Raw genomic sequence first — 12714 nt, forward strand, 5'->3', positions numbered from 1 at the left:
GAACTTTTCAATTTTAAACACTTCACTGCACACTCTACTTTAAACAGATTTCTAATTTTCTGGATGCACTTGTTCTAACCTAACTTCGAGTAAGGTATTTACCATGAACTGTTTTCAATTTCTCCTTAAAACCACAAAAAAAAATATCCACAGCATCACATTTATTCCTCCTGATCTGATACCATGTAAATTACATCCCACCGCTGCCACCAATTTATACTGCCAGATTCTGGGGGATAACTTAACTCTAATCTTAATTTCTAAGGGTCGCTGCCACCAGACCCCCTCTGGACAGCATGTAGCTCGTTAGGTAGCGGGCAGAGTGGACTAGGCATTGGGTTAGGTTTTCCATTGACCAGATCGATAAGGGTAAAGAAGGGTGAAACCATAACATGTCTTAATTGATTAATTCCTTATAAAACATACTGGTAAAAAACACATACAACCACACTGTGGACCATAACTCCAAGGCCTGTCCCAGGGTATAGCACTGGCGCCTCTAACAACTGCTGTTGTGGTCGGTTACACTCCGACCCGAGGTGGGTTTGGGGTCCTCGGCCCACGAGGTAGAGTAGAGCCGATTAATCATGCCGAATCAGCGCCATCACTCCTATATTGACCACTGCTGGGTATCCACCAGCTCCGAGCGACCGGTGGGTTTCAATTAAGCCCACCCTCGATCTGGAGACAAACGGGGCAGCGTCAGGGGACTGAGAAACATGACAACACCAACAAACTCTCTTGTCTAGAGGACAGACGTATTTACGTTATATTACTTCTACACTGGGTGAATGACAATTCAACTGTTAAATCATGAACACTGGTGAACACTGATATTCACTACAATTGACTGAATTAACTGAATGGCTAGGGAACACAGAACATACCTGGAGACAAACGGGGCAGTGTCAGGGGATGCGCTCCCTGGCCATCTTGAGTTTATATACCCCTGAGTTGCCAGTGATCGCTACTCACGCAATGACAATAATCACAAACAAACTAACTGTTACTCATTCAAAGATGACCCTCAGTTGACAAAGGTCTGGCGAATTACTAAAGTTGATTTAAACAGACTAATTCAAGGTTGCGTTTGCCAGTAGAGAATGCAATAAACGTAGTGACAACTGTGTTCGAAGGCGGGTCTTACTGGGAGTGATCCTGAGGGTAAAACAGACGGGAAATACACGTCTCTCCTGAGATTCTACAAGCGCGGTGGATTTGAATATTATGTAGCGTAATATGAATTAAAACGGGTTTTTAGGAATGACAATGAGGTGCGCAGTACATCACAACTGTGTCAACGACATGGCTTAAATTTAAAACACTCTTACAAAGGACTTCTTGATGAATAATGCAGTGCAAAAAGACAATATTTTGTTCTGCATTTGTTTCTCTGACTTGATCTTGAATTCTTTTTAGCAATCCAACATTTTTACCTGTCAGATTTGGCCCTCCATCGGTGGTCACATTTACCAGTTTGTTCCATTCTACTCCTAATTTCAAAAGACATTTATTTACTGCCTCCAATAAATCTTCTCCAGTTGTTGTTCCTTTCAGTGACTGCATTGATACCATTTCTTCTGTGATCTCAAAATATTTGGTGATGCCTCGAATGAAAATTAACAACTGTGCTGTGTCTCTGACATCACAACTTTCATCAAGTGCCATTGAATAGTATTCAAAAGTCCTTACTTTCTCTTTAAACTGCAGATACATGTTCTCAGCAATGTTCTCAACACGTCTTACAATTGTTCGCCTTGACAAACATACATTCTCAAACTGGTTTTTCTTGTCTGGACATAAAATAGGCAGAATCAATCATACATTCCTTTATAAATTCTCCTTCAGAGAATGGCTTGCTGTTTTTGGCAATCTTGTGAGCAATCACATAACTCACTTTTGTAATATCATCCTTGGATGCAAATTGTTTTCTGAAAATATTTTTCTGTTGTAATTGAACAACCATCTCATTAGCTTTCTTCCTCTTTTGCTCATCAGAAAATTTTTCATATTTACTGGAGTGCTTGGTCTCAAAGTGGCGCTTTAAGTTGTAATTCTTTAGCATTGCCACACTTTCTCTGCAAATTAAACACACTGCTTTTTCATCCACGTTGGTAAAAAATATTTAGAAGTCCATTCCTTGTTGAATGTTCGATACTCTGCTTCAACTTTCCTCTTCTTAGATTCACTCATTTCCACTTTAAAATTATGGGTTGGGGCAACAACACATAAGTACAAATTCAGCAAAACCACACTAATGTCCTCTTAAGTGAGAAGCAGAGAGGAGACTGAGCTTTTCTAGTATTGGTGCTGGACGGTGAGGTCAGCGTGGGAAACAATATTGAGGCGTGGGCGTGGCCGTCCTGGTCAAATGGTCAAGAATTATGGGTCTCTCGGGTAAGGGTTCACTGACCTCCATTTGCCTAATCCCAAATCCTAATCCTTATAGATAACCATATTTGAAGTATTCACAACAGGGTGGCCAACTCTCACATAATAATGATCCTTTCTAAGATTTATTTATTTTTATTTTTTTATATATATCTTTATCCACAAGCAGTGGCGGGCCACCGAAATAAACTGGCGGGCCACATTTGGCCCACGGGCCGTATCTTGCCCACCCCTGGGTTAGGAGAAGGTTTTACAGGCGAGGAATGTGGTGCTTCTCTCACGGTGGGTACACAGTCCTCAGTGGCGCCGGGTAGGGTGTCTAGGTCAGGAGCAAGGGCCCCGTCAGGAGGAGGGTCCATGACAGCAGCAGGTTGCAAGACAGGTGCAGTGGGTATCTGAGGAAGAAAAGAGGGTGCCCAGAAATGTTGTGGGCGAGGTGGTGCTGCAAGGGGTAATGGTGGGCAGACTGGCTGTGGAATTGCGGGATTAATGTGTTCAGGGCGGTGGGAAGGCTAGCGTGGGGCAGTAGCCATGAATGCAGAAACCGCCTGACGTAGTGTTTGTAGTAGGTCGTGATGGGCAGCAGGAGTGAAGTGGTCAAGGTCAGAAGTAAGGTGTGTGATTTGCTGCTTGATATTGGCGGCGGTTATGGCGCCTACCTGTCTCCGTCAATGTCGCTTCGCCGTGTGGTTGCAGGGGGCCTCACAGCGTCTAGCTTTAGCACCAAAACGTTGATGGTACCAATAGGGGGTAGATACACTGTGCTGAGGGCTGGGGGCGGCGTCAGAGGCAGGACGGGTGTGTTGAGGACGGTAGGACGTGGTGCTTGGGGCAGGGACAGTTGCAGCTGCAGGTTTGGAGGAGCAGAGCTGCTCTAGGGTGTCTAACCTGTTGTGTAAAGACAGTAGCAAGTCCCGCATGTCTTGTGAGGTGTCGGTCATCTTGGGAGCGCTGGTCAGGTTGACGAGACTGGAGGAAAGTGAAAGTGTAGCTGCCGAGTCATGCGCGGCAGCATGGAGCACAGCAGTGTATTCGTAGAATATTCTGTCTGCCGTGGCTGCATAGGTCGCCGAGGTAGTAGAATAGTCCAATACTAAGAGGACAAGACGAACTTCTGCAGGGAGCTTCTGAATGTGAAGCTGGCACAGGATAGTGTCAGGAAGCCTGTCTGTGTGGCGGGAGTTCCGTCTACGCATCTCGTCCCAGAGACATGCAGGCGTGTTGTTGCCGAGAGAGAGACAGGATAATTCTTGTAGGAGAGTGGTGTGAGGCCACTGGTATCGCGTCTTCAGAGCATCCCGTTGGGCAGCGAATTTGTTGTCAGCTGGAGGGTTGGTGATGATCTCTGATACTTGCGTGGCGAATTCTGTGGGCAGGGAACAGACCAGGGCGACGTACTTTTGTTTGTCTGTAGCTGTAGAGCAGATGAGAGCTGCCTCTGTGTTGATAAGCCAGTCTTCAATGTTGTGATTGAAGACTGGGAGAGTAATCAGTTTCTCCTCCATCCTGTGTGAGTGCGATTCTCCGGGGGTCACCATTTGTGGGGTTATGAGATATTGGTTCACACCCAGGATGGGTTAGAGAAAGGAAACTCACAATGTGCTCTCTGTATACATATTGTATTGGATGTACAATGCAGCTTGTTGCTGGGGAGAGGCAGCGTGGTTACAAGCTGGAGTAGTGAGAGCTGGTAGGGGAGCGTGCTCAGAGGAGGTGTTGCTTGCTGGTGGCTGTCGGTAGAAGGAGGTGTTGCTTGCTGCGGCTGAGCTAGAAGAAAAAGGTAGGCCACGGCCACGTGAGGTCTTATACTGTATAGCGGGGGTAGGCGTGGCTTGATAGTTGACCTCCGCTTTGTTAGGCGGAGCTGGCTGCCGAGCTAGAACACGAGGCGAAAGCTGGGGAATTTGAAGAGGGTCGGCTGGTCAGCGACAAACGGCGGAAGTAAGGGAGAGGATCCACTACAGTACTGTAGTGGATTTCTCCCCTACAAACGCTGTTTGTCGCTGAGTAGCCGACTCTGCGAATTCTCCAGTGTATGCCTCGTGGTCTAGGTCAACCAGCGCCGCCTTACATGACGGAGGTCAACTACTAAGCCACGCCTACCCCCGCTATTTAAGACCTGACTTCGTGGTGACCTCTCTCTTCTTCTAGCTACAGCCGCAGCAAGCAACACCTCCTCCTCCGCCGCTGCCTGGCGGCCCTCGCTCCTGCCGGCGAGCATGGCGACCCACAAGCTGTCCTCCTCTGAGTATCCTCACCAACCAGCTCTCTCTACATCACGCTTGTAACCACGCTGCCACTTCCCAGCACCAAGCTGCACTGTACATCCAATACAACATGTATCAGAGAGCGCATTGTGAGTTTCCTTTCTCCATCTCATCCTGAGTGTGAACCCAAATAACTCGTACCCCACAGTACCATCAAAACCGTTGTAGGAATTCGTGGTATAATGTTGTCTAGCACTCAGGATGGATGGAAACTCTTAGGTGGTTTTCTTGTATAATATAAGTTATATGATAGACAGTCTGGTGCTGGAGGTGCCGTGTGGTGAGGAGCTGCTCAGTAGAGACGTTCGGTGAGTAGAGTGTTGAAGGAGGTAGATGTGCAGGAGCTTCGTTAGAGAAGATGTTGCCTGTTGCTGGCCTCCTGGTTGAATGAATGCTGACAGCGTGGAGCTTGCTGGAGGAGGTGTTGCGTGTTCAGGAAGATGGACCAGAATGAAAGCTGGTTGGTGAGGAAGCTCAGAGAAGGACAGCTGGTGGGTCGCCATGCTCGCTGGCGGGAGCGAGGACCGCCAGGCAGGCGAGGAGAAGCGAGGGCCGCCAGGCAGCGGCGGAGGAGGAGGTGTTGCTTGTTCAAGAAGAGAGACCAGAATGAATCTCAATGGAGAGACAGAGCTTATATACCCAGCATCCGTGAGTCCTCTATGAGTCATGTTGGGAAAACCCGAGAAAGTCGCCGGTCTTTGGTTCGTTGCTAGGGAAGGTGGTAACATCTGCTGTCGCCGCTCGCTTGGTTGCTAGGATACGGCGGCGCATCGGAATGCGGATACGCAGTTGTAGGGGAGACGTCCACTACACCGTCCTTTTGTTCAACCTTAATACTGTACAACCCATGTTGTACTGCTCCCCCATTATACTTATGTTTTTGTACTTGTATTGGGGATTGCTGGCCACTTCGCCTTTGGGCTATTTCGGCCGTTATGTTTTTCAATTCCACTGTAATTTATGTATATGCTTATAATATAAATAAAAAACTAAACTAAAAAGAGAAATAATAAATAAATAAAATAAATAAATATTGAAGTGATAACCGTGGTAACATTATGAGATGTTCTTATTACCATCGTGCTATTGTACTATTCCAGATGTTACTAAATGTTACTTAATACTTCCTTGAGATAAATGTATAGTAGATAATTATCAGGTGCCTGAAAGAGAGCTCAGGTTCTCAGCTGGCTCAACCATGCTAATATTGTTATTATTATCCACTTTGTATCTATGTTTTTCTGGCTAAATAAACTGTTTCAATTAATAAATTCAATCAATTACCATGAAATACGATCCACAAATCCAGGTCCCCAATTGCTGCTGGGTAGACAGAGATAAATGGCGTAAAGAAACTCGCAGGTGAGTGGACCCGGGTTCAGAACTTGGGGCCACTACCCCGGCTTAGTAAATACAATAAGGAAAAATGGCCATAATGTTCAATTTGTATGGGTCCCTTCACATGTGGGGATTGGTCTTAATGAAGCAGTAGATATAATAGCAAAAAGAGCCACGGAAAAGGCCGAGATCGACATAATATGTACTAAAACCATGAAGCAATTAAGGAGCAAATTACGGAAAATACAATCAATAGAAGATAATTTCAAAAGGAATGAAATATACGAGAAAAGTGAAACAATGAAACATTACCATCATGTTCTCATGAACACAAAATTTACATATGGGAAAGATAGGAGTAGGTGGAAAGATTCAGTGTATATGAGGTTAAGATTAGGATATAAATATTATTGGGAACTTGGAGCTGAGAGAAGTGAACAGGATAAAGAATGTAGAGTTTGTAGAACATCCAGATCCCATACCCTGCCACATTATATACTGGAATGCCCATTGCTTAATGTATATAGAAATGCCCATATAAATAATGTCTCCAAGCAAATAGAGTGGATGTTTGGAAATGGGAAAATAGATGAAATATTAAAGAAATATAGAAATTTTGCATCTAGAATATAGCTATGTATTATAACTAATTATATGAAATATTAGGGATTTATGTGAGTCCTGAGAGGGACATTCCTGGACTGGGGTGAGGATGACTTATGTCACTTCATCCCTTTGAGATGTATTAATGTTTTTTTGTATCTCAATAAACGTATCAATCAATCAAACTACCCCGGCAACCTTAGTTCGCTAGGTGTTTCACATCACTGCCAGAGTTGCCAACTTAGCGACTTTGTAGCTATATCTAGAGCTTTTTGTTTTTTTCTAGCGACATTTTAGAGCAATTTGTGACTTGTCGCAAATCTAGAGATATCCACAGAAATCTAGCGACTTTCTGGATACTTTTAGGACTGTCCATGAAAACTCAGTTTTCCTAATTTCGAGCCATAATATATAGCAACGGGGTTACAGGGACAATACATTTGAACGGGTTGAACTCATAAAACAACTTGGTCAACGCTTACCTGACAACATTCGTGTGCTTTTTTTTTTTACTTTTATCCTCTTCGCCACTGATCGGCTTGTTAGCCGCTTGGGCGATCGGTCTATTTCTTTTCTGAGTGCCGATGAATGCTTGAAGCCTATTAAATCAGATATACTTGGTTTGGCACACTTATTTACAGAAGATTCCAGTACCCTTACCAAGATTGATTTCCAGTGGAAAAAACTGCATCACACAATCTGGACAGAAACATCTAACACTCTAAAATTGTGGTCAGAAGTGGCAAATTACAGAGATGCGACAGGTGAAAACCCTTACCATGATCTGGCTGAAATTGCACTCGCTGCCTTATCTCTTCCGCATTCAAAGGCAGATGTAGAGCGCACATTTAGTAATATGAACTTTGTGAAACCAAAATTGCGCAACAAAATGAAACTATCGACAATAAAAGGCAATTCTTACAATAAAGTATGGGTTAAAAGACAGAACACCTGTTGTGCAAGTTATGAACTTCCTAGTGATATTTTAAGAAAGATAGGGACTGTGGAGGCATACAGTTACAAGAGAACCTGAACCAAGCACTTCACATGCTTCCAGCTCTACAGTTGTTCACACTACGAAGAGGACTGGGATGCAATTACTATTGAATACTAGGTAAGTGTGCACATTAAACTTTAAAAAAAATAATATTTTTATTTTTACATAATACATTTTATTTATACTGAAGGGGGGGAATAATAGCTAGCGACTTTCCATGGAAGATTTAGCGACATTTAGCTACTTTTAGGTACCAGCCTAGCGACATTTGAAAATCCTAGTTGGCAACACTGGTCACTGGTGTTGTCGTGCACGGTGTGGCTGTGTGTTAGAAGAACATTTCCTTATTGGTAGTCATACTAAAACACAGAGTCCTGCTAATAGTGGAATAAAATGATGAAGATATTTGCGCTACTTGTTTTTATATTTTTGTTTTTTATTGACAAATCAGTTGGTAGATGGGAGAATGTAAAATATTGTTGAAAAAGTATCAGGAAGGCGGCTTCAAGACAAGTGTTTGTTATTTTTTTGCTGAAATCTAGACAACTAACAAGCCGATCTGTGGAGAAGAGAATAAAAGTAAAAGTAAAAATATAAATCAACATAAGTATTAATCAAGGCAGCAACAATGTTTTAAACTAAAAATCTTATGTGGTGTTTAGATCCGGTTTGTTTAATTTGTGTTGACTGCTGAACAATATAAGGTTTATTGTTGGTGGTAAGTTATTAATAATACCTAGAGGACATTTAACGCAGTTTTTGCACCATCTTAAAATATGAAGTGAAGTACTGTACCCCTGTTAGGGCTTGGCTAAACTAACATCACTATTGTATGCGTGTTAAAGATTAAAAGCACAACAGGAGTGAGTAATCTTGACTCATACATGTATAGAAAAAGATTAGATATATAGTGATATAATTACGTACTCTGACGACTGTTAACTTGGTACCTGTTGTGCCGTAAAATTATATAAGGATTGCTAGGACTACACTCATTATTTGAAGTCTTGTGTGGTAAACGAGATTGTCATGCTGATAGAGTGTTGTACTGTGTAGTGGGCTTCAAGAACCCGTCTGTAATTTCATCTTAAGCTAGGGTTGAGACGGGAGAGTTGTACTAATTTACTGATATGTCAGCTGGGTTAGTTCGGGTGTTCCAATCTTTAAGATTTAATGGACAAATAAACTGAAAATCAGTGATTTATTCCAGTTCACTCTGTAGGCCGATCGCCCAAGCAGCTAACGAGCCGGTCAGTGGTGAAGAGGTTAAAGGTAAAGAATATGTGTTTATTGTGGAAAGAATGGAAACTTTCCCCGTCTATTTCCGCTCATTTCGTGGGTATAAACTGTTAAGTATAGCGAGTGATTCGATCAGTATTAGTTTTAGGACCGCCCACAATGTTTTAAATTAAATTATGTATGGTGAATTTGTATTAGTGCACACAACTCTGTATTTTGGTGTTTTGATTGGTTTTGGCCTTGATTTCCGTCGGAAATTACCTTTTTTATTTAGTTACTGGGTGTTACTAGAAAAACATATAAACTGAACCTTTTTGGGGATGATCTGACCTGTCCTGACCTGACCTAATCTATCTCACACCATATGATGGAATCACTTATTTCTTACCTTATTGGCCTGATTCTGGTTCCTTTGTAATCACTGTCGGTGTAAGAACACCAACGTCTTTTCTTTGAATTGGGAAGCCACATATGTTGGTCTTGATGATATTTACATTTGTTCTTACACTTAGAACACTTTACTGATGTCGGGAGAACACCATGAGATCTGAAAAAATGCTATAGCTTGTTCGTTTTTTTTCCCCAAAACTTGCAATCAACTCCATATAATTGAAATGACACCCATTGCAGACTTTCATGGTTGGAAATGAATTTGCATTTCAAAATATGAGACCCAAACTCAGAATTGAATCTGATTTGGCAAAAATACTGCAAATTAAACCACAATTCATTTAATTGGTGGGAAAAAATGCTTTTGATTGGCTGCTTGACGTGTACGGGAACGCTTGCGCGTGACGATTTATGAAGGAAACACGCAGAGTGAGAGGTCAGGTAGGCGATATTAGCGAAGGTTAATGGAAGAAAATAGAGAAATATCTGGCTTGCGCTATCTCCGTTATTATCTTTTGCGAAAGTAATGTAATAGAATGAAATTATCTTCAAATTAGACGTCTTATTCGAATATAGTAATATATTTGGGGTAGGAAAGTTGTGTGCACTATTACAAAAATACCTTATGTTTTTTGTGTATACATTTATTTATTTTTATTTTTTGAATGAATGAATTACTCATTCATTTATTGGGCAAATTGGGTTAATATTGACAACTGACCTGCCAATGAGTTATTTGTTTTGATGTTTATTTTCTTACTCTATTTTCATCAGTGAGTTCTGATGTAATAATCATTTCATGTGCAATTAATTTGTTTGGTATATATTTAGGCTCCTAAGGTGCTCACTATTTTGTCTTCGGTGGTTTTATGTTAAGGTCAGGTTATGTTAGGTTGAGTTAAAAAAGAAATGCATGAACTATGACAGTGTCCTCCCTAACACTGCTTTATGTTAAGGTTAGGTTAAGTTAGGTTGGGTTAAGTTAGGTTGGGTTAAAAAAAAAAAAATTACACAAACTACAGCAGTGTTCTTTATAGAACACAGTGAAATTGCGGCGTTTTTACAGCATAAACGTTTACAGGTGCTCCCCGACTTACGACGGGGTTAGGGACCCAAATCCAGGTCGTAAGTCCGAATGGTCGTAAGTCCGACATAGGTAAAAAAATAAAATAAAAAAATAAATTGTTCAAAATTTTTTTTTTTTAAATAAATAAAAAATCTACAATGAAATACAGTACAGTAGAAGTAATAAATATTGAGGAATGGATACAGTGTGACTGAGCACTTACCTTTAATGTCGTCAGCTGAATGCACACGGGGCCCCCATAATTTTCTAATTATACATGGAGACTACATTAACTGGAAACATTTCGGTATAGAAAATGCGTGCGTCATTTGAAAAAAAAAAATTGGTCAACTGCGGCGGTCGTATGTCCCGACGGTCGTAAGGTCAGAGCATGTTGTAAGTACCGATGGACGTACAGTAAGTCCAAGCAGTGGTAAGTCGGGGACTACCTGTATTATGCTAAATTGCCACAGGTCAATCCTTATAAGCCAACTTGAACCAAGAAACCACTTTAAATTTCATAAAAACTCACAAACTCAATCTTACCTAACCTAAGAAACTGATTTCATTTTTTTACCGTAAAACACTGAAGATTGAAGAAAAATTCCATGTGGCTAGTGGCATAGAGAAGCATTTCAAGGCAAGGTAGATAAGGGGTAAACTTAGAAGGAAACCATCTGCCTAAAATGCACCATAGTATAAGACCTTTTATTTTTTTAAATACAAAAATATCCCAAGTATTACACCGTGGGTTGTGCTAAAACAAATATTGGCCAATGATTCAAGGAGTAGGCTATTGTAGATTGGATTAGTATAGGTACTGTAACCTTTTACTGTACTTTCACAGAATTTCACCGTTGAGATGTTTATCAGACAGCTTATAAGGCAGACAACAACTACGGTATGCAGAAGGCTTTCAACACATGCAAGACCATTTCCTGTGTTGAAGGATACAATAGATGCTTCATGTCCTCAGCTGGCAGCAGGAAAAAATAAGTCAGAGGAGCAGCTACTTCAACTTCAGCAGCTCGGCGAAATCTGCCTTGCTGGAGGTAAGCCTTGTATATTTAGGTTCTAGTTTTATTGCAATTGGTAAAGGTGTAGGAGATGGTTAGCACCCGAACGCATTTATGTATTTCGTTCATATTTACCACAGTTGTTCTTTGAATAATAATAACTAGTAAAATTGATATGACAACTTTTTATTTGAAGTATAATTTTTTTCCTTTTTCTCTGTCTATGATCATAAATCACTTGTAGTGGGTAGGGCATGAAGGAAGAGGAAAATTGCGGAGTAAAAACATGGTGAAAACTGATCGTATGACACTAAAATCAACTCTACGTGCTTTGTAGACGAAGAAATTTTGTATTTACCATAAATATTCCGCTGACAATGCTGGCCTGACGGCACACACTGTCTTCCAGTTGTAAAGAAATTAATTCTGATTCCGGTCTTGCTTAAATTGTCATTATACAATGTAGCCTCATATTGAGGTTTTTAGTAGCTTCCTTAACTATCGGCTTGTCTTTTTTTTTCTTTTCCCTCTACCATCCAGAGTTGTGAGTCTGTAGCGTGAGTATGTGGCGCAGTTAGTCAAATTTCTTCTTCTTATGTGTCGACTTTCTCTTTCTTTAGGACCACATACACATGTACATAAAGGAGATCTCGCACTCAGGATGGAGGTGAGGAAGGAAACTCTGAATGGCATTAACTCCACATATATTGTATGTACAATGCTGGGGAGTTGCTGTGTTGTGGAGGAGCTTCTTGAGAGGAGGTCTTTCGGCTTGAGAGCGTGGTGAAGAATGACCTTCATGGCGAGGCAGGGGGATATTTATGCAATCCTGCCTACTCAAGTTTCAAGGTGCGAGATGAAAGGCACCGCTGATTGGCTGGGCGAGGACAGCAGGTGGCCAATCAGCGAGTGGTTCAGGAGCAAAGGCTGTGGTATGGAACTCACTGCTGATTGGCTGAGGCAAGGACAGCGGAGGGGTTGTAGTGAGAGTAAGCTACTACAAGTCTGTGGCCTGCGCAAATCCCATATATTTTTTCTTTCTGCACGATAGGTACTTAAACCTATTGTTTATAAATGATGAGTCATGTTGTTGGAATCGAAACCCATATTATGAGTTTTGATTACTCTCCAATACCTTACGAGTATCAATGGTTAATAAGAATTGTATGTTCATATACTTAATGTTCTTCCTCAAGGATGAGGACTGAAGGAGAAGCCATATTGTTTTTCAATGGCGTCCATATCACAACGTGATTCGGCATCGTATCACAAGTTATCTGTGTTTGTGGAGGATGAAGACCGTTTTCAAGAGTTTATCTGTCAACATTGACTAGTCGGCAGGACGAGCAAGTGTTTAAAATGAAGCAGAAAACTAACAGTAAAGAAGAAATATGTGTTTCAGTACCA

General features: G+C 41.5%; 1 protein-coding gene across 1 annotated transcript in view; it reads left to right on the forward strand.

Moving 5' to 3' along the window:
- The first annotated feature begins 8465 nt into the window (after nucleotides 1–8465).
- The window catches only part of LOC121871346 (methylcrotonoyl-CoA carboxylase beta chain, mitochondrial-like), a 58603-nt gene continuing 54354 nt past the window's right edge, over nucleotides 8466–12714 (forward strand). The window contains exons 1-2 of the mRNA XM_042373564.1: nucleotides 8466–8868; nucleotides 11139–11343. Of these exons, the coding sequence (XP_042229498.1) occupies nucleotides 11154–11343 (190 nt within the window). The 5' untranslated portion in view covers nucleotides 8466–8868; nucleotides 11139–11153. The remainder of the gene's footprint in view (nucleotides 8869–11138; nucleotides 11344–12714) is intronic.

Source organism: Homarus americanus, unplaced genomic scaffold (genome assembly GCF_018991925.1).
Source record: "Homarus americanus isolate GMGI-L3 unplaced genomic scaffold, GMGI_Hamer_2.0 scaffold45698, whole genome shotgun sequence".
NCBI classification, from domain to species: Eukaryota; Metazoa; Arthropoda; class Malacostraca; order Decapoda; family Nephropidae; genus Homarus; species Homarus americanus.